Source organism: Syngnathus acus, chromosome 16, assembly GCF_901709675.1.
Source record: "Syngnathus acus chromosome 16, fSynAcu1.2, whole genome shotgun sequence".
Lineage (NCBI taxonomy): Eukaryota > Metazoa > Chordata > Actinopteri > Syngnathiformes > Syngnathidae > Syngnathus > Syngnathus acus.
Genome location: NC_051101.1, coordinates 11,553,796 through 11,577,934, shown reverse-complemented (window position 1 = coordinate 11,577,934; position 24,139 = coordinate 11,553,796). Strand labels below are relative to the sequence as shown.

The window sequence follows — 24,139 nt, the reverse complement described above, 5'->3', positions numbered from 1 at the left end:
TTTATATACTGTACATAGTGGATTTAATGTTTGCAGTTAACATTGTCTCCATTGTCATGTTCTGATAGCCCGGTTGTGTGTATGATTCCCAATACATAGGATTTGTTCTTTTGAATATCTGAGCAGCCATTGAAGTGTAGTTGAGTTTCAAATTTGCAAATTTAAGTCATATTAATAAACGCCTTTGTCTATACTGTTGTCGCAATTACGAGGTTTATTTGAGGACTTGAACGCAGCAGCACAGCAGGACCTCTACATGACATGGTTACGTGTTCAGGGGTGTGGCTACGTTTAAACATGTAACCAAGCAAATGGACCTTAAAGCTTTTAATCAGTGTGTGTTTTCGTATTTATAGTGTGTGTGCTTCTTGGAAACACCCCACTCGCGCATTAGTGTGAAAGTTTTGCATTAAATGCCCAAACGTAGCATAGCTTGCTAGCAAGCTAAACGGTCACGTGATTGTCATGTGGGTCCCTTGGAGGATAGTGATGTGCATTCCAGTTCTTTTAAGTGAACTGAATCTTTAGAATCAGTTCACTCAGGATTTTTTTTTTTTTTACTTCAATAACACACACAACTAAGTAATACACTTCACAATACACCAGACCAAAAAACAATCAAGTAAACACACGGTAATGTCGACAACGGCAACCCCCCCCAAATAAAAAAAAAATAAAATATATATATATATATATATATATATATACTTTCAAACTACTTTTAGGGTTTCTAAGAATAGGGTTTCTAACTAGGCTTTCAAAACTAGGGTTAGGGTTTCCGACCAGGGTTTCCAAGGAGTTTTGCCATTGCTAATTAGGGTTTCAAACTAGGGTTAGGGTTTCCGACTAGGGTTTTAAACCAAGGTTAGGGTTACAAACTAGGTTTTAAAGCTAGGCTTAAGGTTTCCAACGAGGCTTTCAAACTACTTTTAGGGTTTCTAAGATTAGGGTTTCTAACTAGGCTTTCAAAACTAGGGTTAGGGTTTTCGACTAGGGTATCCAAAATTAGGGTTAGGATTAGGGTTGGGGTTAGGGTTTCTAACTAGGCTTTCAAAACTAGGGTTAGGGTTAGAGTTAGGGTTAGGGTTAGAGTTAGGGTTAGGGTTAGGGTTAGGGTTAGGGTTAGGGTTACTAACTAGGCTTTCAAAACTAGAGTTAGGGTTAGGGTTTCTAACTAGGCTTTCAAAACTAGGGTTAGGGTTTCCGACTAGGGTTTCCAAGGAGTTTTGTCATCGCTAATTAGGGTTTCAAACTAGGCTCAGGGTTTCCGACTAGGGTTTTAAACCAAAGTTAGGGTTTCAAACTAGGTTTTAAAGCTAGGGTTAGGGTTTCCAACGAGGGTTTCAAACTACTCTTAGGGTTTCTAAGATTGGGGTTTCTAACTAGGCTTTCAAAACTAGGGTTAGGGTTTTCGACTAGGGTTTCCAAAGTTAGGGTTAGGGTTAGGATTAGGGTTGGGGTTAGGGTTTCTAACTAGGCTTTCAAAACTAGGGTTAGGGTTAGAGTTAGGGTTATTAACTAGGCTTTCAAAACTAGGGTTAGGGTTAGGGTTTCTAACTAGGCTTTCAAAACTAGGGTTAGGGTTTCCGACTAGGGTTTCCAAAGAGTTTTGCCATCGCTAATTAGGGTTTCAAACTAGGCTCAGGGTTTCCGACTAGGGTTTTAAACCAAGGTTAGGGTTTCAAACTAGGTTTTAAAGCTAGGGTTAGGGTCTCCAACGAGGGTTTCAAACTACTTTTAGGGTTTCTAAGATTAGTATTTCTAACTAGGCTTTCAAAACGAGGGTTAGGGTTTCCGACCAGGGTTTCCAAGGAGTTTTGCCATTGCTATTTAGGGTTTCAAACTAGGGTTAGGGTTTCCGACTAGGGTTTTAAACAAAGGTTAGGGTTACAAACTAGGTTTTAATGCTAAGGTTAGGGTTTCCAACGAGGGTTTCAAACTACTTTTATGGTTTCTAAGATCAGGGTTTCTAACTAGGCTTTCAAAACTAGGGTTAGGGTTTCCGACCAGGGTTTCCAAGGAGTTTTGCCATCGCTAATTAAAGTTTCAAACAAGGGGTAGGGTTTCCGACTAGGGTTTTAAACCAAGCTTAGGGTTACAAACTAGGTTTTAAAGCTGTTAGGGTTTCCAACGAGGGTTTCAAACTACTTTTAGGGTTTCTAAGATTAGGGTTTCTAACTAGGCTTTCAAAACTAGGGTTAGGGTTTCCGACCAGGGTTTCCAAGGAGTTTTGCCATCGCTAATTAAAGTTTCAAACAAGGGGTAGGGTTTCCGACTAGGGTTTTAAACCAAGCTTAGGGTTACAAACTAGGTTTTAAAGCTGTTAGGGTTTCCAACGAGGGTTTCAAACTACTTTTAGGGTTTCTAAGATTAGGGTTTCTAACTAGGCTTTCAAAACTAGGGTTAGGGTTTCCGACCAGGGTTTCCAAGGAGTTTTGCCATTGCTAATTAGGGTTTCAAGCTAGGGTTAGGGTTTCCGACTAGGGTTTTAAATCAAGGTTAGGGTTATATATATATTTATATATATGTCTATAATAATAATTGGCTCGGGTAATTCATACCTTCCTTTCTATAATACAACACCTACACACTGATTCGTTGGCAACAGTCTCTCCCTAGTGTTGGCTCGTGAGTGAACGATTCGTTCACTTGCTAAAGTGATTCGGTTTTTTTTTTTCCAGTTCATATGACTTCAACCAGTAGGTGTCGGTAATGCGCATTAAAGCTGGTGCCACCTCCCCGTAAAACAAAACGAAGAAGAAAATGACGTAACTTCCCGTTCACGAACGAGTTGTGAATTGCATTTCCCGGTCACCAATTGAACGGATTTGTGAGTGAACTAGTCAGTGAGTGAGTGATTTGCATTTCCAGTTCATCGCGAGAACGGACCAGAGAGAAAACGAATCATGACTTTCCCGTTCGCGAACGAGTCAATGGGTGAACTACCTTCCTTCCCGTGCATCAACGGATCAGTCAGTGAACGTGTTGCGTCTCTATCCTGGCGTGAACTATGGAAGCCAGAATGTCGATTTACGATTTGCCAAGGAAAGAAAGAACCACTGAAACACCACTTCTTTTATGCACGTTTTCTCCAAGCTAACGGCTAACTTTATTGCATGAAGGGATGCGCCGTTATGCAAAAACGGGGAGATTATGCTTCTCTTTGGGTCATCTTTATTTTAGAACACTTATAGTAGTTTTTAAATAACGTATGCATATATACGCCTAAATATTGTTATCCAATATATCTACTGCAATTTCACATTAGATTGCTGGTTTGAAATTTACTGTTATTATTTTAATAAACATTTATGTTCAAACTTGTCTGGTGTTTTATTCTTTGTTTTTATATTCGCCAATTAAAACAAAAATCAGACATTTGGTTAACTGCTATATATGACATTATGTGTTTTACGCTTTTGAGTGAATCGAGTTGAGCTGGAATGCACATCACTAGTACAAAACAGTGCAGACAGCCGTAGACTGCAAGGTCGAAATAGCCGACTGGTTAGTGACATGAGCTCTCGATCGGTGGCATCTGGTTCGATCCCAGGTGTAAGCATATACTTATGCTTTTAGAATTGGAACCTCGCTTTGTATGCGTACGCAAATGCAAGTATTTATGTGTAAATAAATAAGGTGGCACCGCCCCCAAGTAGGCGGAGCAAACTTACTTGGTAACTTGGAAAACATATTGGAACGCGGCCCCTCGAGGACTGGAGGTCTACACTTAGACTTAGACTTAGACAAACTTTATTGTCATTTTGTCAACACTAGGTGTGCACAAAACGAAATTACACCCCTGGTTTGAGTGAAAAGTGCCACACCCGCCCTCACCCCCACTTTCTGATTGGCTGTTTGATCTGTGACGTCACACGGACACTCCATTAGGTACACCGCCATTTTCAAGTGTATCTAATAACAGGCCAGTTCATTAGGGAAAAATCATGGCCAAAGCTTAATCTTGGAAAACATGTTGGAATGCGGCCCCAAGGACTCGAGCTTGACACCTGTGACCTTTGTCCATGATATTTCCCTAATAAAGTGGCCTGTTATTAGGTACACTTGAAAATGGCGGTGTACCTAATGGAGTGTCCGTGTGATTCCCTCGTTAAGTGCACCTGCGTGAAAAGTTTTAGCTCCTACGGAACGTGAAAGAGGCTAAAACTTTTCACGCAGGTGTGTTTAACGAGGGTAACTTGGAAAACATATTGGAACGCGGCCCTGAGGACTAGAGCTTGACACCTGTGACCTTTGACCATGATATTTCCCTAATAAAGTGGCCTGTTATTAGGTACACTTGAAAATGGCGGTGTACCTAATGGAGTGTCCGTGTGATTCCCTCGTTAAGTGCACCTGCGTGAAAAGTTTTAGCTCCTTTCACGTTCTGCAGGAGCTAAAACTTTTCACGCAGGTGCGCTTAACGAGGGTCACTTGGAAAACATATTGGAACGCAGCCCCTCGAGGACTGGAGGTCGACACCCCTGGTTTAAGTGAAAAGTGCCACACCCACCCTCACCCCCACTTTCTGATTGGCTGGTTGATCTGTGACATCACTTGGACACCCCATTAGGTACACCGCCATTTTTAGGTGTACCTAATAACAGGCCAGTTCATTAGGGAAAAATCATGGCCAAAGCTTAACTGAAAGTGAAAAGTGCCACACCCGCCCTCACCCCCACTTTCTGATTGGCTGTTTGATCTGTGACGTCATTTGGACACTCCATTAGGTACACCGCCATTTTCAAGTGTACCTAATAACAGGCCAGTTCATTAGGGAAAAATCATGGCCAAAGCTTAAGTGAAAGTGAAAAGTGCCACACCCGCCCTCACCCCCACTTTGTGATTGGTGATTGTTTGATCTGTGACGTCACACGGACACTCCATTAGGTACACCACCATTTTCAGGTGTACCTAATAACTTTATGCATTTTTTGTACGTGTCAAGAATGTGTATTTGACTACTTGCTCTTTATTTTGGGGGACACCAACACATATTACACAACGTAAAACACATATACATATTGTCATATAAAGCAGTTAACCAAATGTCAGATTTTTGTTTTCATGCCCAAAAAATAAAAATAAAAAAATAAAACACCAGACAAGTTTTAACAGGTTTTAATGTTTATTAAAATAATAATAATAATAATAAAAGTAAATTTCAAACCAGCAATCTAATGTGAAATTGCAGTAGATATATTGGATAACAATATTTAGGCGTATATATGCATACACGTTATTTAAAAACTACTATATGTGTTCTAAAATCAAGATGACTTAAAGAGAAGCGTAATCTCCCCGTTGTTGCATAACGGCGCATCCCTTCATGCAATAAAGTTAGCCGTTAGCTTGGAGAAAACGTGCATAAAAGAAGTGTTTCAGTGGTTCTTTCTTTCCTTGGCAAATCGTAAATCGACATTCTGGCTTCCATAGTTCACGCCAGGAGGGAGACGCAACACGTTCACTGACTGATCCGTTGCTGCACGGGAAGGCAGTTCACCCATTGACTCGTTCCCTCACTGATCCGTTCTCGCGATGAACTGGATATGCAAATCACTGACTCGTTCACTCTCAGACCCGTTCAGTTGGTAAACGGGAAATGCAATTCACGACTCGTTCGTAAACGAGAAGTGACGTCATTTTCTTCTTTGTTTTGTTTTACGGCGAGGTGGCACCAGCTTTAATGCGCATTACCGACACCTACTGGTTGAAATCATATGAACTGAAAAAAAAAAAAAAAAACCGAATCACTTTAGCAAGTGATTCGTTCACTCTCGTTCACTGAATCGTTCACTCACTAGCCAACACTATCGGAGTGGTGTCCCCCTTTGCTGCCCTTCTAGCGCACGCCGATTAGCCGCTAGCATATTAATAGCATGCGGCTAAACGCTTTTTAAAGATGGTTTACCTTTGCAGAATTTGCCTCCGTAAAGTAAGTATTATCGTGTGCTCAAATGTGTCCTTGCTGATTCGTAAATGATTGTACATGCTTGTTAATCGGTATCCAAGTAGCTACGAAGCGGTCACACGTCAAAACAACGCTAACTATGTAAGCAACGTTTTTTATATGTTGTCCACAAACTGTTAGTGAGCACTGAAATGTCGTTTGCCGAGGTGATCCAACATGAAGATGTTGATAAGCCAGCCAGACCTTTATGCAGAGTCTGCCTTAAGATGCCCACATTAAAAGGCAACTTTAAAATATGCAGTTTCACTCTGATGTGGTGACTACAGTCAGTGTTACAAATACAATTAAATAACATATTGCAAAATGTCCGTTTCATTAAATAACAGCACTGGCCATCCTAATGATTACTTTTGGAAATCATTTTCAGTATGGAAACTTTGTGGACAACGTCCGATTGTTTGTCCGTGGAGGTGCTGGCGGCATGGGCTTGCCCCGTGTTGGGGGTCACGGAGGAAACGGTGGAGATGTTTGGGTGGTCGCCACAAAGAGCATGACCTTAAAAAAGGTCAAGGACAAGTACCCTCAAAAACGCTTTGCAGCCTACGTAGGAGCCAACAGCAGGTGGGAGGATGTTAGTGTGTTTGCCGTGTTTATCTGGCTTTTAACAATTTTGTTTGTCAACAGTGTGCGTTCCTTGAAAGGACAGAGAGGGAAGGACAAGGAGATTTTGGTTCCTGTCGGTATCACAGTCACCTCTGATGATGGCAAGATACTCGGTAGGTGTCTCATTTGATGTTATCGTCAATGCGGGCAGATGGTAAAACATACTTTGAGTTTGATTTTATGACTATGAGATGCTTTCACCCGGCCTCAATGTGCGATTATTTTTCCGCTCCCTCACAAGGAGACTTAAACGCAGAGGGTGATCGTGTGCTGGTGGCCAAAGGAGGATACGGCGGCGCCTTCTCCTCCGCTTTCCTGCCCAGTAAAGGCCAGTCGAGGCAGATCAGACTGGACCTCAAACTCATCGCCGACATGGGCCTGGTGGGGTGAGTACACAAGCTTTAAGATCGTTTTAACAGTTCATTTGTCGTTTTTAAGAACTTTTCTTTCCATCAGTTTCCCAAATGCGGGGAAGTCGTCTCTGCTGACTGCCTTGTCCAATGCAACCCCGCAGATAGCCAACTACCCTTGTAAGTCCTTGATCGACACCACACATAATTGTCTTCATGCAGATCAAGATTTTTTTTTTTTTGCAGTCACCACTTTGAAGCCCCAGATCGGACAACTATTGTACGAAGACCACAAGCAGGTGTGAAAAATTCCTTCTTCCTTGAGCTTTCTAGTTCCGTCCTGTTGCTGATGTGGTCGCTTCCCCGCTGGTCTAGATCTCCGTCGCGGACCTCCCGGGCTTGATCGAAGGCGCTCACATGAACAAAGGGATGGGACACAAGTTCCTCAAGCATGTGGAGAGAACCAAGCAGCTCTTGTTTGTGGTTGGTGCCGGTATTTTTTATGCTCATCTACAAGCACGTCACATTTTCACTTTGATTTAAAAATGTGATGGTTTTTTTTTAGGTGGACGTTTGCGGCTTCCAGCTCGCGAGTCAAACGCCGTTCCGCTCGGCTTTTGAGGCCGTGCAGCTGCTCACCAAGGTCACACTCATCTAGCTGCTCGACTTCTCCGAATTGAATCCTGACCTGTTTTTTCCTCATTTGCATTTCAGGAGCTGGAGTTGTACAAGGAGGAATTTGTGAGTAAACCGGCTCTACTGGTGGTCAACAAGATGGACTTGCCCCATGCGGAGCGTAAACTAGAACAGCTGAAAGAGCAACTTGCCAAACCCGAAGGTAAACAAAAGCTTCTGGCTTTTCTTGAAAAAGATCTAACCAACCGTCTGTGTGTGGTGCAGAATTCTGCCAGTCGTTGCCCGACGATATGATACCCAAGAGCCTCATGGCGTTCAGGCACGTTGTCCCCATCTCGGCCGCCACCGGGTTCGGCGTGGACCGCTTGAAAGATTTCATCCGGGAGTCACTGGAAGAAGAAGACTCCGACGCCACCGAGGCTTTCAGGAAAGAACGACTGCAGCTCCTGAGGCAACACTCGCAATAAGGACTTGTTTTGTACATAGCAGGAACAAATGTGTCGATGAAAGATTTATTTTATATTAAATATTACAATACAGAATAATTAGGACAAAAAATAGGGGGTTGATTTTTGCATCAGTCTGTACAAGCATACAGGCAATAAATAAGACGGCACAAACAAAAGACAAGAGTGTACTTACGAGTGTGAAAGGGTGTGAAGTGTTGATGCTTGGAGTCCTCCAGGAATACATTCAATGGACAGACAGTCCTGCACGTGTCCGTCGGGTGAATTTTCGTTCATGACGTCAAGACAAACGCAGATCACTGAATGTAATGCGTCATCATCATTATTAAATGTTAGTGATGCTGATGAAGCGCTCTGGTTGGTTGAAGGCAAATCTCATTTACGGTCGACAACAAGCACTAAGGGAGGGGCCAAAAAAAAAAAGTAAATAAAAGTGTCAAAGTCATCAATACATAAATACAATAAAGCACGTCAGTACTGAGCGAGCCGCCGCCGCCGCTGTACATGATGGCGAGAATAGAAAATATACTACAGTGGTCGCAACATGAATTCAGTAGTGTGCCCTTCATATTAACGCTAAGTCTAATGCAGACATGAATTACAAATGTGCTAAACAAAATGACACAATTAACTATACAAAGAATTATGTTTCCTTTCATTAAATCCCTTCGCTTAATTAGCATCCATTTGTCACTCGCGGCCCGTGGGTCAAAAAGAGCTCGCTCGATCCAGCCAGCCGTGCAATTTTCTAAATAATTGGAACCTCAGACGTCCTTAAGGATATTTTGGCCTAAAGTTTCACCAAATCACTGAATGCACACTTTAGGTCGCATTTTATGACCTAAGCAGAGTACACAAATATGAGGCTCGATTATTTGATGTAAAAGAAAAAAAAAAAAATCATCCTGAGCTCTCTTTCTAATCGACTCAAAAATGGTAGATGACAAAAAAAAAGTCAATTTTACACTTGTTCAATGTTATGATTCTTGCACGTGGTCAACGCATAGTTGCACTAAAACTGTTGGTCTAAATTCTTCCTCACACGTGGACAAAATATATTTGTACATTCTATTGTGAACGGAGACTGAAACTTTAGTCGTCACACAGCGATTTAAAAAAAAAAAAAAAAAAAAATGCAGTTTTTCTTTACATATGTACACAACATACAGCGAGGAGGCGTTTTTTGGAGCAATGATGCAATATTGTTGGTTATAATGGAAAAGGGGGAGAGAGATGTGAAGTGTGTGTGTGTGTGTGTTCCTCGCATGCGTTGTGTCCAAAAGGGTCCTTTGGAGCTGCTTCATGCATTCAGTGTTTGTAGCCACAAATGCTCCACTTGATCTGGTGATGCTGCATGGATGTGTGGACCACATGAGGGGGGGGGTCAAGGTATTTTGGGAGGGGGTCTGAGCTCCAGTTTTACGCCACTTGTGGTTCACCCGGCGTCTTGAATGATGAGATGCTCATCCCGGTCTACGCCCGTTTTGCTTCGTGTGTTTTTCATCTCATGACGACGTGCTCTTATATTGACGTCTCCCACAGCTGCACAGAGAACAAGAGAAGACCAAATCTTCAAAAATTGTACTGTTCATCATGTAGCGAGCTGTCATGGAAGAAAAATTCTGGGCTATGCTTTCAAATTGGAGCAATAAATAGTTACTCTGGCGCTCTGCCTGTTTGCTTTCCGCTGGTCGTCGGGCAGAGGCGGCATGGGGTAAGGGTATCTCCTGCTGGATGCGATGGAGCCTGTAGAGGAAGTGGGAGACTTGGCCGGGGAAAGGGTCCTACGGGGAGAAAAGAAGAAACATCAAAAACTAGAGTAGCATTGAGAACAAATAAAAAAAAATTGCTCCTCATCAGCAGAAGCGCACACACAAATCATCATCAGCTCGTTTCTAAGGGCAACTTTAATCGCCACTTTCCTCACATCATGCTTTACATTTTTTTTTAAGTTCATAACATCATTCCTAAGCATGTGATTCAATGTGAGGAGTGCGGAGAGTGAGGGCAGTGCTGGGAAAAGTGCGAGAGCAGCCTCAGACGATTAAGCCAAGTCGCCACAATGAACTTGAGCCTGACAACAGTTTGAGGTCATAATACAAAAACTACAATTTAAAATGTATAAAAGGTAAGTTCAAAAATTTAATGCCATTATGTTATGTGGAGGAGTACCTGGAATTTGAAACTTTTGATGATGAAGATTTAAAAAAAAAAAAAAAAAAAAAGTGGATCAAAAATGACCCGGTGAGAAAAATCCACATGATGCTTTCTAATTAACTTCAACGATGCTTCACTACCAGTTAAGAAATAACATTTGAATATAACCAAGCAAAGACGACAGTGGATGGAGGCCTCTCTCCTCTGTTGTCATGGAAACAATGTAGTGGTGGGCACAGCGTTCAGGGTGGCGACCTGCTGCGGTCGCACGCACGCACGCACGCACGCACGCACGCACGCACGCACGCACGCACGCACGCACGCACGCACGCACGCACGCACGCACGCACGCACGCACGCACGCACGCACGCACGCACGCACGCACGCACGCACGCACGCACGCACGCACGCACGCACGCACGCACGCACGCACGCACGCACGCACGCACGCACGCACGCACGCACGCACGCACGCACGCACGCACGCACGCACCCACGCGCGCACGCACGCACGCACGCACGCACGCACGCACGCACGCACGCACGCACGCACGCACGCACGCACGCACGCACGCACGCACGCACGCACGCACGCACGCACGCACGCACGCACGCACGCACGCACGCACGCACGCACGCACGCACGCACGCACACACACACACACACACACGCACACACACACACACACACACACACACACACACACACACACACACACACACACACACACACACACACACACACACACACACACACACACACACTTGGCACCACGACGATTAACATGCAGACGCAAGAGGACATGAAGAAAATGGACACATTACACATAGGGACATTTTGGATCAACATATAAAAGCGATAAGAGCTAGAGGGAAAAAAAAATTTCGTTTATGCTTAGCAGCAATCCCTTAATGGAATTGTTTTGAATGTATTCATTTTTAATTTGCTTGGCCAAGCCACAAATGAAAGCAAAAGGGGAGGGTGGGGGAGGCTTACTAGACAAACAGGGCACAGTCTGAGATAATACCTAAGGTACGGTCCTTGCGTGTTTTTATTCACATCTTCTACCCATTTAGTTACATCACAATAGTCTGTTTTGTCGTGCGGGGTTAAATACCTGTGGGAGGGGGAAGGAGGGGTTGATAGACAACAAACAAGGAGAGAAGAGGGAGGGAGTGAAAGAATGAAAGGAGGAGAGGAATAAGTGATGGGAGGGGGGGAGGAAGAGGAAGAGATTTAAGAGAGCAGAGCACAGACATCCTGAACTGACAGCACGATGCAACTGGACAGTGAATGAACTTCATGGGGAGAGAAAGAGGGAGAGAGAGAGAGTAAAGAAAACTAAAAACAAGTCACACACACACACAGACACACACCACCTGTGTTGTGCATTCGCATCATGCCATTGTTGTCGGTGGCATGCTTCCTATGCAAAGATGTGCGTGTGCGCGCTCCTTGTGATGCCAAATTCAGCCCGTGCACACGGTTGTCATCACGGTGCATTCACAGGCATACGGTAAATAACAAGTACAAGACAGTTTAGGCCACTGTGGATAGAAAAAGTCTACACACCCCTGTTAAAATGGTAAACCTGTATGACTCAAGTAAAAAAAATATATATATATACTCAAATAATGTAAAGTTGCACTAGATTCTCAGTTATACGAGGGTGTGCATACTTGTGCAACCACATTATTTCAGTTGTTTTTAGTAGCGCTCTCAAAAATATATGATCAATTGAGCTATACAAGTTATAGGTAGAAGTTTTTTGGGTTTTTTTAAATCACAAAAAAAAAAAAAAGATTCAAAAGGAGTGTGTCGGGTTTTTATACCCACTTTTTTAATCTTATTTTTTAAAATTAATATTCATATTTGATATAGTCATAAGACATTAAAGTAACCATTCAAACCAGGAGTGGGCAAACGTTTGTGTTCAAAGCAAAGGCAATAAAGTAATACAACAATATTTGGTGAGATAAATTAATATTGAATTAATTGAAAAAAATAAAGGATTAAGGGGGAAAAAAAAGAAAACAAATATTAACATTGCAATGGGCCACAGTGATAGTTTGCCCACCCCTGATTAAGCCTGTCCCACTATTTCTTTTTCGGTCCTCATATCTCATCCTTTCCTGTCACGGGGGAACTTACTCTGTGGAGTTGGAGCGAGCACGGAATTTCTTTCCTTTCAGTTTCTTGCGATGGCCGCTCATGTTTCCTGCCGATAGAAAAAAGACAAAACATCAGAAAGGAAGAGAGATGACTTTCTGCGGCGGCATTCGTTGGCTGCTACCTTGCCACGAGTTGCTCCTCGGTCGCCCGTTTTCACAAATATCCGAGATGTGTTTGGCGTCTGGGATTCTCTCGCTCCACGAGTGGGAAAGGCCATTAGATCTACACAACACATTATTTTCTTTCACCGTACCCTGACATTTTATTAACCACAATACTACATAGACATATGAGACACAGAATGTCTTCCACACACATCAAAAATGAGTGAATGAGCGAATGATGGCGAGATGGCACACCTGAAGCCAAACAGTGAGATGTTCTGTGTAATGGATGGGATGGAAGGCGTGAAGGACAAGGCGCATATCTGAAGGTGCGACAGACACGCTGACCTCTTCTTGGAGCTGCAACCCGAGTTTGTGCTCACGCCGGGCGGCATGTCGCTGTAGAAAGAATCGGCGTCGTTCGGCTTTGTGACATAGTCGCCCGGCGGCATTTGTCTGCGCGTATAACAGGGACCATTCAGCATGTCTCCAGAACATTATTAAAAAATAAAAAAAATAACAAACCGGCAGAATCTTCGGTGAACCTCCGACTCCACGTAGCATCTCCGCTTGTAACTCCTGTGAAGAGGCGGAACGTTACTCAACACTGGAACACAACTACTGCCAAAATTTGTTGCATCATCTCCAAAGCCTAATATGCACATAGGCTCACCGGTCACATTATTAGGAACACCTAACGCAGTGGTTGCCAAAGCATATCACACCGTGTACCGCCATTACGATTTTAAAGAGACAGTAACATATCTTGCCTAAGTGTTGACAGACAAAAAAATGTCTTATAATGTGGCACTTGTTAAAAGCAAACATTTTTGTCACTCACTTGTAGCACCAGGCCGTCACAGCCAGGATGAGGGCGAGGAAGAGGATGGAGCCGACGATGGCGCTGATGATGATGTTGGTACTGCTGATGCCTGTCGCACAAGGGACACGTTTGTGTTATTGTCTTTTGCGGTTTTGAGAAATTCGAGGACCAACAAAAGCGCACAACAGGCAGGGAGAGTATCAGCGGAGAAAAAGAGGGACAAAGGTTTAACCACTTTTTCCTTCTTTCTATTCTTAAAGGAGTCGTAGGGTTCTCATTCGAGGAAGAAAAAAAAACCTCCTTGTGTCCATTCAATTAATTTGAAGTTGGGATGGAAGGAGGAAGAAGGAGGAGGAAATTACAAGCAATAAAAATCTAACCTCAAGTCACTCCGCCAATGTCATCAGCCTGTCAACAAAGAATGTGTGCGAAAAAAAAAAAAAAAAAGAAGCAAAACAAAGAAATGAATGGCGGTGGACATTAAACAAAATCATGAAATATTCAGACTGAGCAACATATTAGAAATGAAATTTTCTTTGAGGAAATCAAAGTCAAATGTGGATGGGAGGAGAAGAGTGGCCAATTTAATAAATAGAAGGATGAGCGCTACCTGAAACAGACGCTGTGGGTCCCACCACGAGATAGCTGAGAGGCGACGTGGAGTTGCAGTCGTCTCCGGCCCAGCCCAGGTAACACACACACTTCAGCTTATTGCTGCACACCTGCGCCACAACATAATCAATAACACAACATCTTCCCATAACGTGAATATTCGCTTTGTACCCCGTGTCCCGAGCAGACGCTTTTGTCGGTGGTCCCGGGGCAGATGCTGAAGTTGAACTGCTGGATGGGGAGACATTTGTGGTTGAAGCAGATGCGGTCTGTCCCGCAGGCGGTGCCGTCTTCCACGTAGCCCAAGTCGGTGTCTCCGTCGATCAGCACGTGAGCACCGCTGACACGGCAAACACAAACGGCGTCAATTTGCTGGTTAGGTTCGATTCCGTACTGGTATGGCGGACCTGCAGTCCAGAGAGGCGCTATGTCTTGCTACGGAGAAGGAAGTCAGGCCTCCCTGAAGCTCTCCCAGTCGTGGAGAAGGAGAGATGTTGGAGCACAGCAGGTAACCGCAGTGAACGTCCCTGGAACGTGAAAGTCGAAATAAGTACACATGCGGAAGGAAGGAAGCGTCAGACGCAGAGAAAACGTACTGCTTGTTACACTGGATCCACGTGTCTTTGTCCCGCCCACAGTTGCCCTTCTCGGTGCCTTCGATGTTGAGCTTCTCGTAACAGAACTTATCAGCTGCAGTTGCCTCTGGATGGGAGAGGGTATTACATGTGGTAGGTGAAAAACTATTTGTGAACCAAGACAAGGATATTGTATGAGACTTACTCTCTCCCCAAATGTACTTGCACTGTTTGTCTTTGGTTTTGCATCTCCCGTTAAAGCAGCGCCCCTAAAGAAGAAGAAGAAACAATTTTTTTCCTCTTTTTTTTAAATTTATTTTATTATTTTTATTCACATAAATATTTAAAACGGCGTTGAAATAGACTTGGATTTTTTCTTATAATTAGTTTGTTTTTTTAATTTCATTTAGATTTTTGTTTATAAAATTCAGTTTGTATTAGTTAGTTCATAGAGCAAGTTTTTATTTTATTTTTACACATTTTTTATTTACTTTATTTAATTTCTTTTTTTAATTATCATTATTTTTATTATTTTATTTTAAATATTGTTTTCTCCATGAGTTTTACCCTTGATTCAAAACAGTCCAGATGTGATAGGACGTGATAATTATTATTTTAAATTATTATTAATTTAAAAAAATAAAAATAAATATTAATTTAATTATTTTATTGTATTATTTTTTTCCCCCATGTGTTTTAGCCTTGATTCAAAACAGTCAAACTGTGATAGGACCGTCTCACCTGGTCTTTTTCGCACGTGTAGCCATCCATCTTGTGCAAATTTGGTGGACACTGCAAAAACGAGACGTCTCCATAAAGATCCGTTCGCCATTTTTAGCAGCTTGATTTGTCGATTATGCTTACCTGGCTGGAATTTCCCGTGCAATTTTCAGGAATGTCGCAGTCATTCACCGCGTCTCGGCACACGACCCCCGAGAATTCCATCTGTGCGAGCATGAATGACATCATGATGTAGAGTGAATGAAAGAAAAGGTGGGCAGTGACTTGTTTCCAACCTGGCAATTATTGCAGCAGAGTCCGTCGCTACATTTCGAGCCTTGTGTCAGCGTGCACTTTTTACAGCAGTTCTCACCCTCTCTTGCACACTCCTGTTACAAAAGAACAGCTTTTTTTTCACTACTAATTCACTCAAATGGCTATTTCATGCAACATTTGCTTTTTTTTTGGGTTGCCATTTTTTTTCATATTTATCTGATTAGGAATTGCGTGGTCCTATGTGGCTGATGAAAACTCACCACTGGGCTGCCACAGTCACATTCCTCCCCGGACTCCACAAAGCCATTACCACATTCAGGAGGGTCCAGAAGCTTCAACAGAATAAAAAAATATTTAAATAAATAAACAAAATAATAAATTTAAAAAATAAATAAATATAAAATAAAATAAAAATGACCTCCAACGTTGAAACATTTGCCTCTACGATTTTAATTCACATGAATCTGAGTGGTGGGGAATAATGTACTGTGTAGGAGACATACTTTGAAGGGCTTGTTGAACAAACAGGTTCCTCCTCCACTGTTGAGGAAGTTGTAGTATTCCTCCACGTTGCAGTCGGAGAACCTCTTGGGCAGGTAGAAACTGTTTGGCACAACCACAGCATTAACAGGCCCGTACCATAAATGTCACCCATTTGTTTGAGAAATACTGGAGCTCCTTTCTACATTGTTACGCAACTAGCGTGCTGTAGTTTGTCAGAGTAATGAAGCTTAATGGATGTGGAAAACTGCAACTTGGACAGTTATTGTATAATTTGTATGATTCATCTTATGCGGTTTACTCCCAAGAATGGTATCAATAAAATCCTGCAGCACTGGGACAATCTCAAGTACGTTATTATTTACTTTTATCGAATCTATAGCCGCTATAGGATAACTGTAATGCTTCTTGTATTTACAAATCATGTTGGAAATATAAAAGATTGCTACTTTTCATTCTATCTTTGCTTTTCTCTCATATATAGACGGATACTCATCCACACATAGGAGATAAACCTGTGAAAACAGAATACTGAGAGGAAGAAGTTAGGCTGTTCAGACATGCAGGCGCTGTGGAGTCAAAAAGAAGATGGCGTCCATGAACATGGCGGAGCTCGCTTATTGAATACATTGAAGTGTCTGAAATACCACTGAGTTGATTTTAGTAGAGAAACAGTAGAAGACAAGTGACAGAGTGCTCTGTCACGTGACTGACATTGCAGACAGTATCAATCGACTTACACATGGACAAGAAATGGATAATGAAAAGACCAAAGTGAAATTACCTACGTATAACGTCGGGCCACAACATTAGGTACACCTGAACAAGCTAAAATGGTTTTGGTTGAATGCTTTTGTGTCAGCATTATTCACAAACTGAATTGTGTCACCTTTTGCAGGAGTCTTATTAGGTATCCCTAATGAAGTGTCCACTTGATGGAGACTAGAATTATATAGATGAGCGTTATTGTTCAATGAGCTGATGCCAAATACAGTCGGTATTGACAAAAGGAACATCAGACTGTATTTGTTCACATCATTTGAACAAACGGAGACGTTTGCTTGTGATGGCTGACAACCATTTTGCCAAGGCTTTGGGGTCAGAAGAGCATAAGCAATGTTCTAGTCAGGTTTCTGCTCACCTGCTGTCCCATTTGGGATAAAGGAAAAGCGCAACAAGTATTTAAGAGGGAGTATTGACATCAACGCACAACAAAGAATCACAATGACACACAAATTACATGTTTTGTACTGCTAGACTTCAAAATGTAGTCATGGGCTGCCACCTAGTGGTGGCTTTTATAACTGCAGCAATTCTGCAGTATGAAATGACTGCTACCGTTGCGATATTCATGTTTTGTTTTTTGGACTTTCAGTGAATGTCTTCGAGAACATTTTTACCTACCCAACATCATCCATGATGCAGCCTGACCAACGATCGTCACACTTGCACTCTCCTGAAGAAAAAAAAAAAATCATCATTTATTATCATTTCAGATCATTTATTAAATAAAAAAAAGCTACGTATTTTGAATTAGAGAAAAATCGGTGAAGAAATTGTGATTGCACGTCAATATATATCAAACGGGTTTTAAAGAATCGATTTAAATAGGACAAGGTACCATTAAGGATCCTCTTCTTATCCGAGAAGATGCCAATGTTCTGCCCCAGGGACTGAGCCAGCGTTATGGCCATCTCATCTGTTTTTCCATACTGATAAAGAGAGAGTACAACAACAAAAATATTGGATTAGTCTGGACATCATAAACCCAGCGGTCACGATTAGGATGCTCGGAGAAATAAACATGCCATCAGATGCACTTAGCTTACCTCATTGACACCGCCCCCTTTGGTGAGGGAGCAAACTCCTCCCATGTAGGAAGCTCCCCCCCAGCTGCTGTGAAAACGGTTCCCTCTGATAAGAGACAAATTGAATTAAAAACACGCCTCTAAAAAGTAAGCACTGTAAAAAAAAAAAGTCATTGTCCAAACACGGTGAAATATTCAACGATGATAATAGCGCCACTCACGAGAATAGGTGTACAGAGTCGCATCGCTCCATGATGAAATCCTTGCGGTACTTCATAAATTCCCTCAGGGTCACCATGGGGTCGTCGTCAATGTTGAATTTGTTATCGGTGGACCACGTTTCCATGGCGACCAGCACAATGCGTGTATTGAGTTGTTCCTTGAAAATCTGGACAAATCAAAGGAGATGATTTCATCAGTCATATTTAAATGGTTTCAGTGAGGTATGCAATTTTTTTTTTCTCCTGGAGGACCCTACAAATCAAAAGGAGACATGAAAATAATTCATCTCATTCCTAATCCTAATATTCATGCAAGATAGAAATGAAAATTTAGATCAGCAGTGGGGAATTTTTTTTTTTCTCCCCAGTTAGGGGTCGTTTCAGTTTCCTAGTCGTCCGAGGGGCAAAATATGATGACGCATGATTAAGTCTGTTTCATAACAGTTGAGCTGAGGTTTCCTTTGTTTCTAAGAGCTGCATTGCAGGCCGGCTCAAATGCTTGCGATGGCTGTCTGCACTTTTATGAGTTGACACAGCTGCGATTGGAGCCGTGGAAAGAAATTCAACTCTCACATGGAAATCAATGGCAACTTCATATGAGCTTTTTCAAGGGCGAGACAAAAAAGCTCGACCTTTCCCGGCTGAACTTCAAGAGGCGATCGGCTTTCGGCCGGTCGCGTTCCCATAGCGAAGTACGGAAATGAATGAGCCGGTGACAATCATGCTAGCGGAGGGAGTGGGCTTGTTTAAATTAGAAATCAGCGTGATGCGTGCTCAGTGCCGATAGCAGGAAGTGCTTGTGGTGAGCTCTGCCTGAGAGGATCAATACAGTTCTTACCATGTCAGCCATATTGACCACTGACTTAGCATAGTTATTGGTGTGGCCCACGGAGAGGCGATGCTTCTTGTACTGGAAAGGGAGAACAAGAAGGAACACATGAATGGAAAACATCTTGTGCAACTTCATTTGAAAATATATCAATCTAAATGTAGTTTGCTGTTTTTTTTATTATTATTTTTTTCCCAAAAAGGATCCTTAGGCTTGATTTTAATATTCCAGATTAATTGATGGCAATGAGAAAATGAGATTATTTTTATATTTTATATATCGCTATGTATTTAAAAATATATATACATAAAATGAAATAAAATGAGAAACCAAGCAAGCTTGTACATATTCCAATACTTACCATTAAATGGTCATTGATCACCATCAACTCGATGTATTTGATCTCATCTTCCACACTCCGTGACATGTGTGATGCCTGAAAATAATATTGTAAACAAAATATCATGTGAAGCTTGGCAACAACAAATCAAGTGATGAAAGGTTTCTTTGCTACCATAGATAAAGTTTGTCCCCCCAAAAATAAAAACAGATGAGAGGAGTTTTCAGGGTATCTGAGAAATGATGATGATGACGCACAACGTAAATATTTCATGGGGAGGAAGTGGAGGAATGTGAAGAGCTGCTGAGTGGGAGGAAACTCTTCTCCTTTTAGTTTTGTGAACAAAAACACATAAGTGGGGACACTGGCTAACTAACAAGCTACATTTCTTTATAAATTTAAATACCTGTCTCTTCTTTCTCCTGTGGACAAGTCGTGACCCAGGAAATGTTGGACTGGGGAAGGGCGGCTCAGGAAGGTTACCTAAAAGGAGGGCATTGATACCAGTGGTCATATTTAAAATCAATGACTCCTTTATTATTCGCATTCAATCTTACCGTTGAGGAGGTCATGAAGTCCATCTGGTCCTCCATTTTTGTATATCAAGTGGACATCACTCTGAAGACAAAAAAAAAGCAGATCTTAAATTCAAATCTCAAAACTATGAGGCACTAGGATACCTCGCCGTCATATTTATTCTCAGTGAAATGACTTAACTTTTGCCCAAATGAAAGAAAAGAATTGTAATCACAAGTATGAAGAGGAATAGCCTGGAAATAGCACAATTAATGAGAACAATAAACCTGTTTCAAGCCAAGGTGAACATATATTGGCTTTTTTTTTTTTTTTTTTTAAGTAGTCTTTTTACAGGACTCTAATGGCCTTGAATCAATTTAACAACTTGAAATTGAGTCAATTAGGTGGCTCTTTATCTCCAGTCTGTGCCTATTGTCCGCGAATAAACTGGTTTTATTGAGTTCCTTTTATATGGATTTTTTTACATGGAGGCTTTATACAAGAAACTAAGTAAAATTAACAACAGTAACATAAGTCAAATTCCCACCTAAGTGAAATGTCAATTACAACATTTCAGGATACAAAACACCGACTAATAAAACTAAGTCTATCGTTTTTGTGCGCAGCGTGATGACGTAATCTTAGTCATCCGCCTGCGAGACAACAGTTGGGGGAAACTCCACCCAACTTCTTCCTGTTTACGCCTCTTATGCTAATGCTAGCTAATATATTTCAATCGGACACTCTGATCTGCATTGCTGTAAAAAAAAGAATGACCCAATGTGACATACGGCAACCTTCGACGTAAACACTACCTGGCTCTTGGAAAATAAGGTACGAACCGAGTCGTTGAAACTCGATCGCGACCGTGGTTAGCATCAAAGATGTTCAAAGAGTTGAAGACTCAACAGGTTGCAGCGGTGCTAACTTGTTAGCAAACAGCCGGACTCAGAGTCGCGTTCGAGATAAGGAAAACAAGTTTTTAAAATTAAGATCACTTATTTCGTCATACTTTAAGCGGTTTATTTATTTATTTGAAATTCTATGCAATTTAAATAACCTATTCTCCTGAAGTGAATATCAAGTGGAAAATCAATGTAGCCCACACAGCGTCTTGTGCCCGCTGTAAAAGTAAAATGACAGACCTCGATTTAAGTGAAATCGATTGTGTTTTGTTCAGTGGGTCCTGGTGCACTTTCCCAGCAGCCTCCGCCCGCCCGCCCGCAGAACCCCTGTCACTGTTTGCTAATGAAATGAGAGCATTGTCTCGGGAGCTGTTGATATTAGGTCAACTACACTGCAGTGAATAGAAATACAAGAAGGGGGGCACAAAGGTAGGTCAGCCTCTGGCTCACTTCATTAGTGTTATTTTCCCATAAGGTGAGGCGATGAGTTAATTGGATAAATTAATAAGTTTATTTCTGTGGCGTTTTTAGTTTTGTAAGCGTGCCCCATTGACATGCACTAACAATGTGGCTGGAAATAGAATAAACTATGAAAAATATAACTGGAGCATATTTCTTCAACAGGCCCTTTTTCCTTGGCTGCAGCACCTCCCAAAATCCCACCACAATGTCGTGCCGGAACATCCACGCCACCAACGCCTTTGCCTTCATCATCGCTTTTGTGTCAGTGGCCGGCTTGGCCGTGGCGGCGTTGGTCCCTCAGTGGCGCGTAACCCGACTGGTCACCTTCAATCGCAACGCCAAGAACATCAGCGTATACGACGGGCTGTGGACAAAGTGCGTCAAGCAGGACGGATATTCGGGATGTTACTACTATGACGCAGAGGTACGCTTGCTGGAGTTGCCAGTTTGTCAATCCAGCAGCCAAAATGCTAAATAGGCCTCTCTTGTTTGCAGTGGTACTCCAAAGTGGACCAGCTGGACCTGAGGCTGCTTCAGTTCTGCGTGCCGGCGGCTTTGGCCTTCGGCTCCGTGGCCTTGCTGCTGTGCATGGCCGGCATGTGTAAAACCTGCTGCTGCTCCGACAAGCCCGAACCGGACATCAAGAGCATCCGCTTCTTGGTGAACAGCGCCGGCTGTCACCTGGTGGCGGGCGCGTTTCTCTTCCTGGGCGGCGCCGTCGCCATCCCGCCCTCCATTTGGTTCCTGTTCGGCACCAAGGAGCTCAACAGGAGATACGCCAATATTTTCACAGACGGCTTTGCGCCGTACGTGTCCATCGGCTGCTCCGGGGGGTTGATCCTGGCTGCCTTGCTCATGTTCATGTGGTACTGCATGTGTAAGAAGCTGCCCTCGCCCTTCTGGTTGCCCCTTTCCTCTATGCCCTCCTCGGCGTCCACCCAGCTGCTCACGGCCAACGGATTACCGCCGTCTCCGATTTACGCTCCCCAGACCTTGCCGCCTCAGGCCTATCCTCCCACGGTGATCGACACGCAGCGTTATGTTCCCGCGCAGGGCTACATTCAAAGCGTGGCTGCCCCTGCGCCGGCGCAGGTGTACGTGTCTCAGATTTCGGCTCCTGATGGTTACGGGTCAGAGGTGGGCGGGACCCAAGCCTACAGCTACGCGCCTTCTCAGAGCTACGCGCCTTCTCAGAGCTACGCGCCGTCACAGAGCTACGCGCCGTCACAGAGCTACGCGCCTTCACAGAGCTACGCGCCATCACAGAGCTACGCGCCATCTCAGAGTTACGCAGCTAGCTACGCCGGCCGCCGCTACTCTACCCGCTCGCGGATGTCCGCCATCGAGATTGACATTCCCGTCGTGACACAGTAAAAAAAACGTCCTTGCAGATCAAATCAATGTCATTACTCTTTGAGAGGTTCCCCTTAAATTAATATTACCACTTTCTTAAGGGGCTGATTAAAGAAGTGAGGGCCAGTCGAGCTTGCTGGATGTATTTTATATGAAGGAAAATGAAAGTCGCAAAGGAGATGGGAATTTTGCAACTTTTAGCCTTTGCAATTTGAAAATTGTGTTCTATCACATCACAATGTCGATTTTAATTCGATTAATCGTTGTTGGTTTTTTTAAATAATGTTAAACATTTTCACAGAACTTTGGAGGTTCCACTTTTTGTCACAATTCTATAGAACAAACACTGTATGCCAACTGCTGTTACATTGAATGTGGAAGACTTAAATTGCTTGTCATCACTACTAAAATACTTAGCATAGACTAATTTGTAACATGAATCCACAGTTCATGTGATGTTGAAGAAAAAACTGCACTAATTGTGAGTACTAACGTGTATCTACTGTGCCAATGTTCCTTTTTGTGTTTTATAATGTGTGTCTGTGTGAACGCTAATCTGAATATAACTGTATGGATGTAGAAGCTTGAAGTTCTAAACATTCCCTAACATGTTATAGTGACCTAAGTATAGCATTTTTGACATTTTATTTTGTTACACACTGAACGAAATATTTTTTTTCTACTCATTTTTTTCCTATTAAACACAAACTGTTATTGCAATTATGTTGTCTCTTCCCTTCCTTCCATGCAGTCTTAATTTGTAGAATGAATTCTAAATTGGGAGAGGTTGTATTAACACTAGTAGCCACAATATTAGGTACACTTGTATGATCCAAAAGAGCTGAAAGTAACTTATTATGTTGGGAGAACAGAAGTGCATATACTGACAGCTATTTCTAATTTGGTTACTTTGAAGGGACAAAATGCTCAATTGAATCTACATCACTACAAATTCCAATAATGACTAGCCGTGTCAATAAAAAAATAAAGAGAGCATTCGACTATGTTGAATGGATTTCATTTAACTGCTCGGCATCCCTAATGAATTGTCTGATGGGTGTACATGACTGTCAATCAAACATTGTTTTGCCCTCTTGAGCTGACAATAATGAAAGCCGCTCTATGATCTGATAAGAATCAATCTGTCTCGAGGGAAGGCAACATCGGCGATGAAGCTCTTACTTAAAATGCAGCTTTTCGCTCCTTGATCTTTAGTCTCATCTTTGAAGTGAAGTGAGAATGTTCAATGAAGCAGCCTGCAGCACAACTATGCTACTTTGATATCGGCTCTTTTTTAAAAATCTTCAGTGGCCGATGATTTTTAAATGATTTAAAGTGCAACAAATGCCGACAGACCACTGTCTTCTTTGTCTTAGTCGACGAGAAGCACGTACGCAGCGTGTGGGCAATGGTTGGGGATTAAATCTCAAAACACAGATGGCTTTTCATATGTTGTTGGGCGAGAAAGAAACAGGGGGCGGGGCTTAGGTTGCCATGGGAGACGGCATCTTGCTGAAGATGCAGACGGCTGGCTGGTGAATACAATGCAACCAAGTGTAAACATGCTGCTTGTGAGTGCCCGAATGAGCAGAACCACGGGAGACCTCCCCTCAATATTATCATCCAATCGGCTAAAAAATAAACCTAGTTGGCACGTCAAGCAAGTACCCCCCTCTTAGTCACAACCTGCCAGCATCACCCCCCTCCAAAAAAAAATCCACCATGGTAACAGAACG

General features: G+C 42.6%; 3 protein-coding genes across 8 annotated transcripts in view; 2 read left to right on the top strand and 1 right to left on the bottom strand.

The window, feature by feature from the left end:
- Positions 1 to 5,765: 5,765 nt before the first annotated feature.
- gtpbp10 (GTP-binding protein 10 (putative)) lies at positions 5,766 to 8,723 on the top strand. The gene is made up of 10 exons (XM_037274531.1): positions 5,766 to 5,935; positions 6,339 to 6,532; positions 6,596 to 6,687; positions 6,816 to 6,960; positions 7,031 to 7,104; positions 7,171 to 7,223; positions 7,300 to 7,407; positions 7,490 to 7,567; positions 7,639 to 7,762; positions 7,825 to 8,723. Exons 1-10 carry the CDS (start codon positions 5,903 to 5,905, stop codon positions 8,025 to 8,027), a joined length of 1,104 nt encoding a protein of 367 aa, XP_037130426.1. The 5' UTR covers positions 5,766 to 5,902; the 3' UTR covers positions 8,028 to 8,723.
- A 490-nt stretch (positions 8,724 to 9,213) lies between these two features.
- adam22 (ADAM metallopeptidase domain 22) overlaps positions 9,214 to 24,139 on the bottom strand; it is a 30,590-nt gene continuing 15,664 nt past the window's right edge. The window contains exons 7-32 of one of the 5 annotated variants that reach the window (XM_037274223.1): positions 19,725 to 19,785; positions 19,574 to 19,650; positions 19,189 to 19,263; positions 18,837 to 18,908; positions 17,999 to 18,165; positions 17,799 to 17,883; positions 17,591 to 17,681; positions 17,374 to 17,425; positions 15,972 to 16,071; positions 15,729 to 15,800; positions 15,489 to 15,581; positions 15,337 to 15,417; positions 15,214 to 15,264; positions 14,678 to 14,741; positions 14,494 to 14,599; positions 14,305 to 14,424; positions 14,069 to 14,237; positions 13,896 to 14,007; positions 13,304 to 13,394; positions 12,988 to 13,041; positions 12,718 to 12,918; positions 12,480 to 12,580; positions 12,338 to 12,404; positions 11,214 to 11,303; positions 9,688 to 9,811; positions 9,214 to 9,569 (exon numbers count right to left, since the gene is read on the bottom strand). In XM_037274223.1, coding sequence (XP_037130118.1) covers positions 9,549 to 9,569; positions 9,688 to 9,811; positions 11,214 to 11,303; positions 12,338 to 12,404; positions 12,480 to 12,580; positions 12,718 to 12,918; positions 12,988 to 13,041; positions 13,304 to 13,394; positions 13,896 to 14,007; positions 14,069 to 14,237; positions 14,305 to 14,424; positions 14,494 to 14,599; positions 14,678 to 14,741; positions 15,214 to 15,264; positions 15,337 to 15,417; positions 15,489 to 15,581; positions 15,729 to 15,800; positions 15,972 to 16,071; positions 17,374 to 17,425; positions 17,591 to 17,681; positions 17,799 to 17,883; positions 17,999 to 18,165; positions 18,837 to 18,908; positions 19,189 to 19,263; positions 19,574 to 19,650; positions 19,725 to 19,785 — 2,397 coding nt within the window. In that variant the 3' untranslated portion in view covers positions 9,214 to 9,548. Of the gene's footprint in view, positions 9,570 to 9,687; positions 9,812 to 11,213; positions 11,304 to 12,337; positions 12,405 to 12,479; positions 12,581 to 12,717; positions 12,919 to 12,987; positions 13,042 to 13,303; positions 13,395 to 13,665; positions 13,694 to 13,895; positions 14,008 to 14,068; positions 14,238 to 14,304; positions 14,425 to 14,493; positions 14,600 to 14,677; positions 14,742 to 15,213; positions 15,265 to 15,336; positions 15,418 to 15,488; positions 15,582 to 15,728; positions 15,801 to 15,971; positions 16,072 to 17,373; positions 17,426 to 17,590; positions 17,682 to 17,798; positions 17,884 to 17,998; positions 18,166 to 18,836; positions 18,909 to 19,188; positions 19,264 to 19,573; positions 19,651 to 19,724; positions 19,786 to 24,139 lie in introns of those variants that run through there. The other 4 variants (XM_037274225.1, XM_037274224.1, XM_037274226.1 and 1 more) reach the window with 4 other exon arrangements.
- cldn12 (claudin 12) lies at positions 20,343 to 23,126 on the top strand. Of its 2 annotated transcripts, XM_037274533.1 has the most exons (4): positions 20,343 to 20,517; positions 21,213 to 21,474; positions 21,546 to 22,208; positions 22,245 to 23,126. In XM_037274533.1, exons 2-4 carry the CDS (start codon positions 21,256 to 21,258, stop codon positions 22,422 to 22,424), a joined length of 1,062 nt encoding a protein of 353 aa, XP_037130428.1. In that variant the 5' UTR covers positions 20,343 to 20,517; positions 21,213 to 21,255; the 3' UTR covers positions 22,425 to 23,126. The 2 variants fall into 2 exon arrangements, with proteins under 2 accessions (XP_037130428.1, XP_037130427.1); XM_037274532.1 differs by having other exon boundaries at positions 21,546 to 23,126.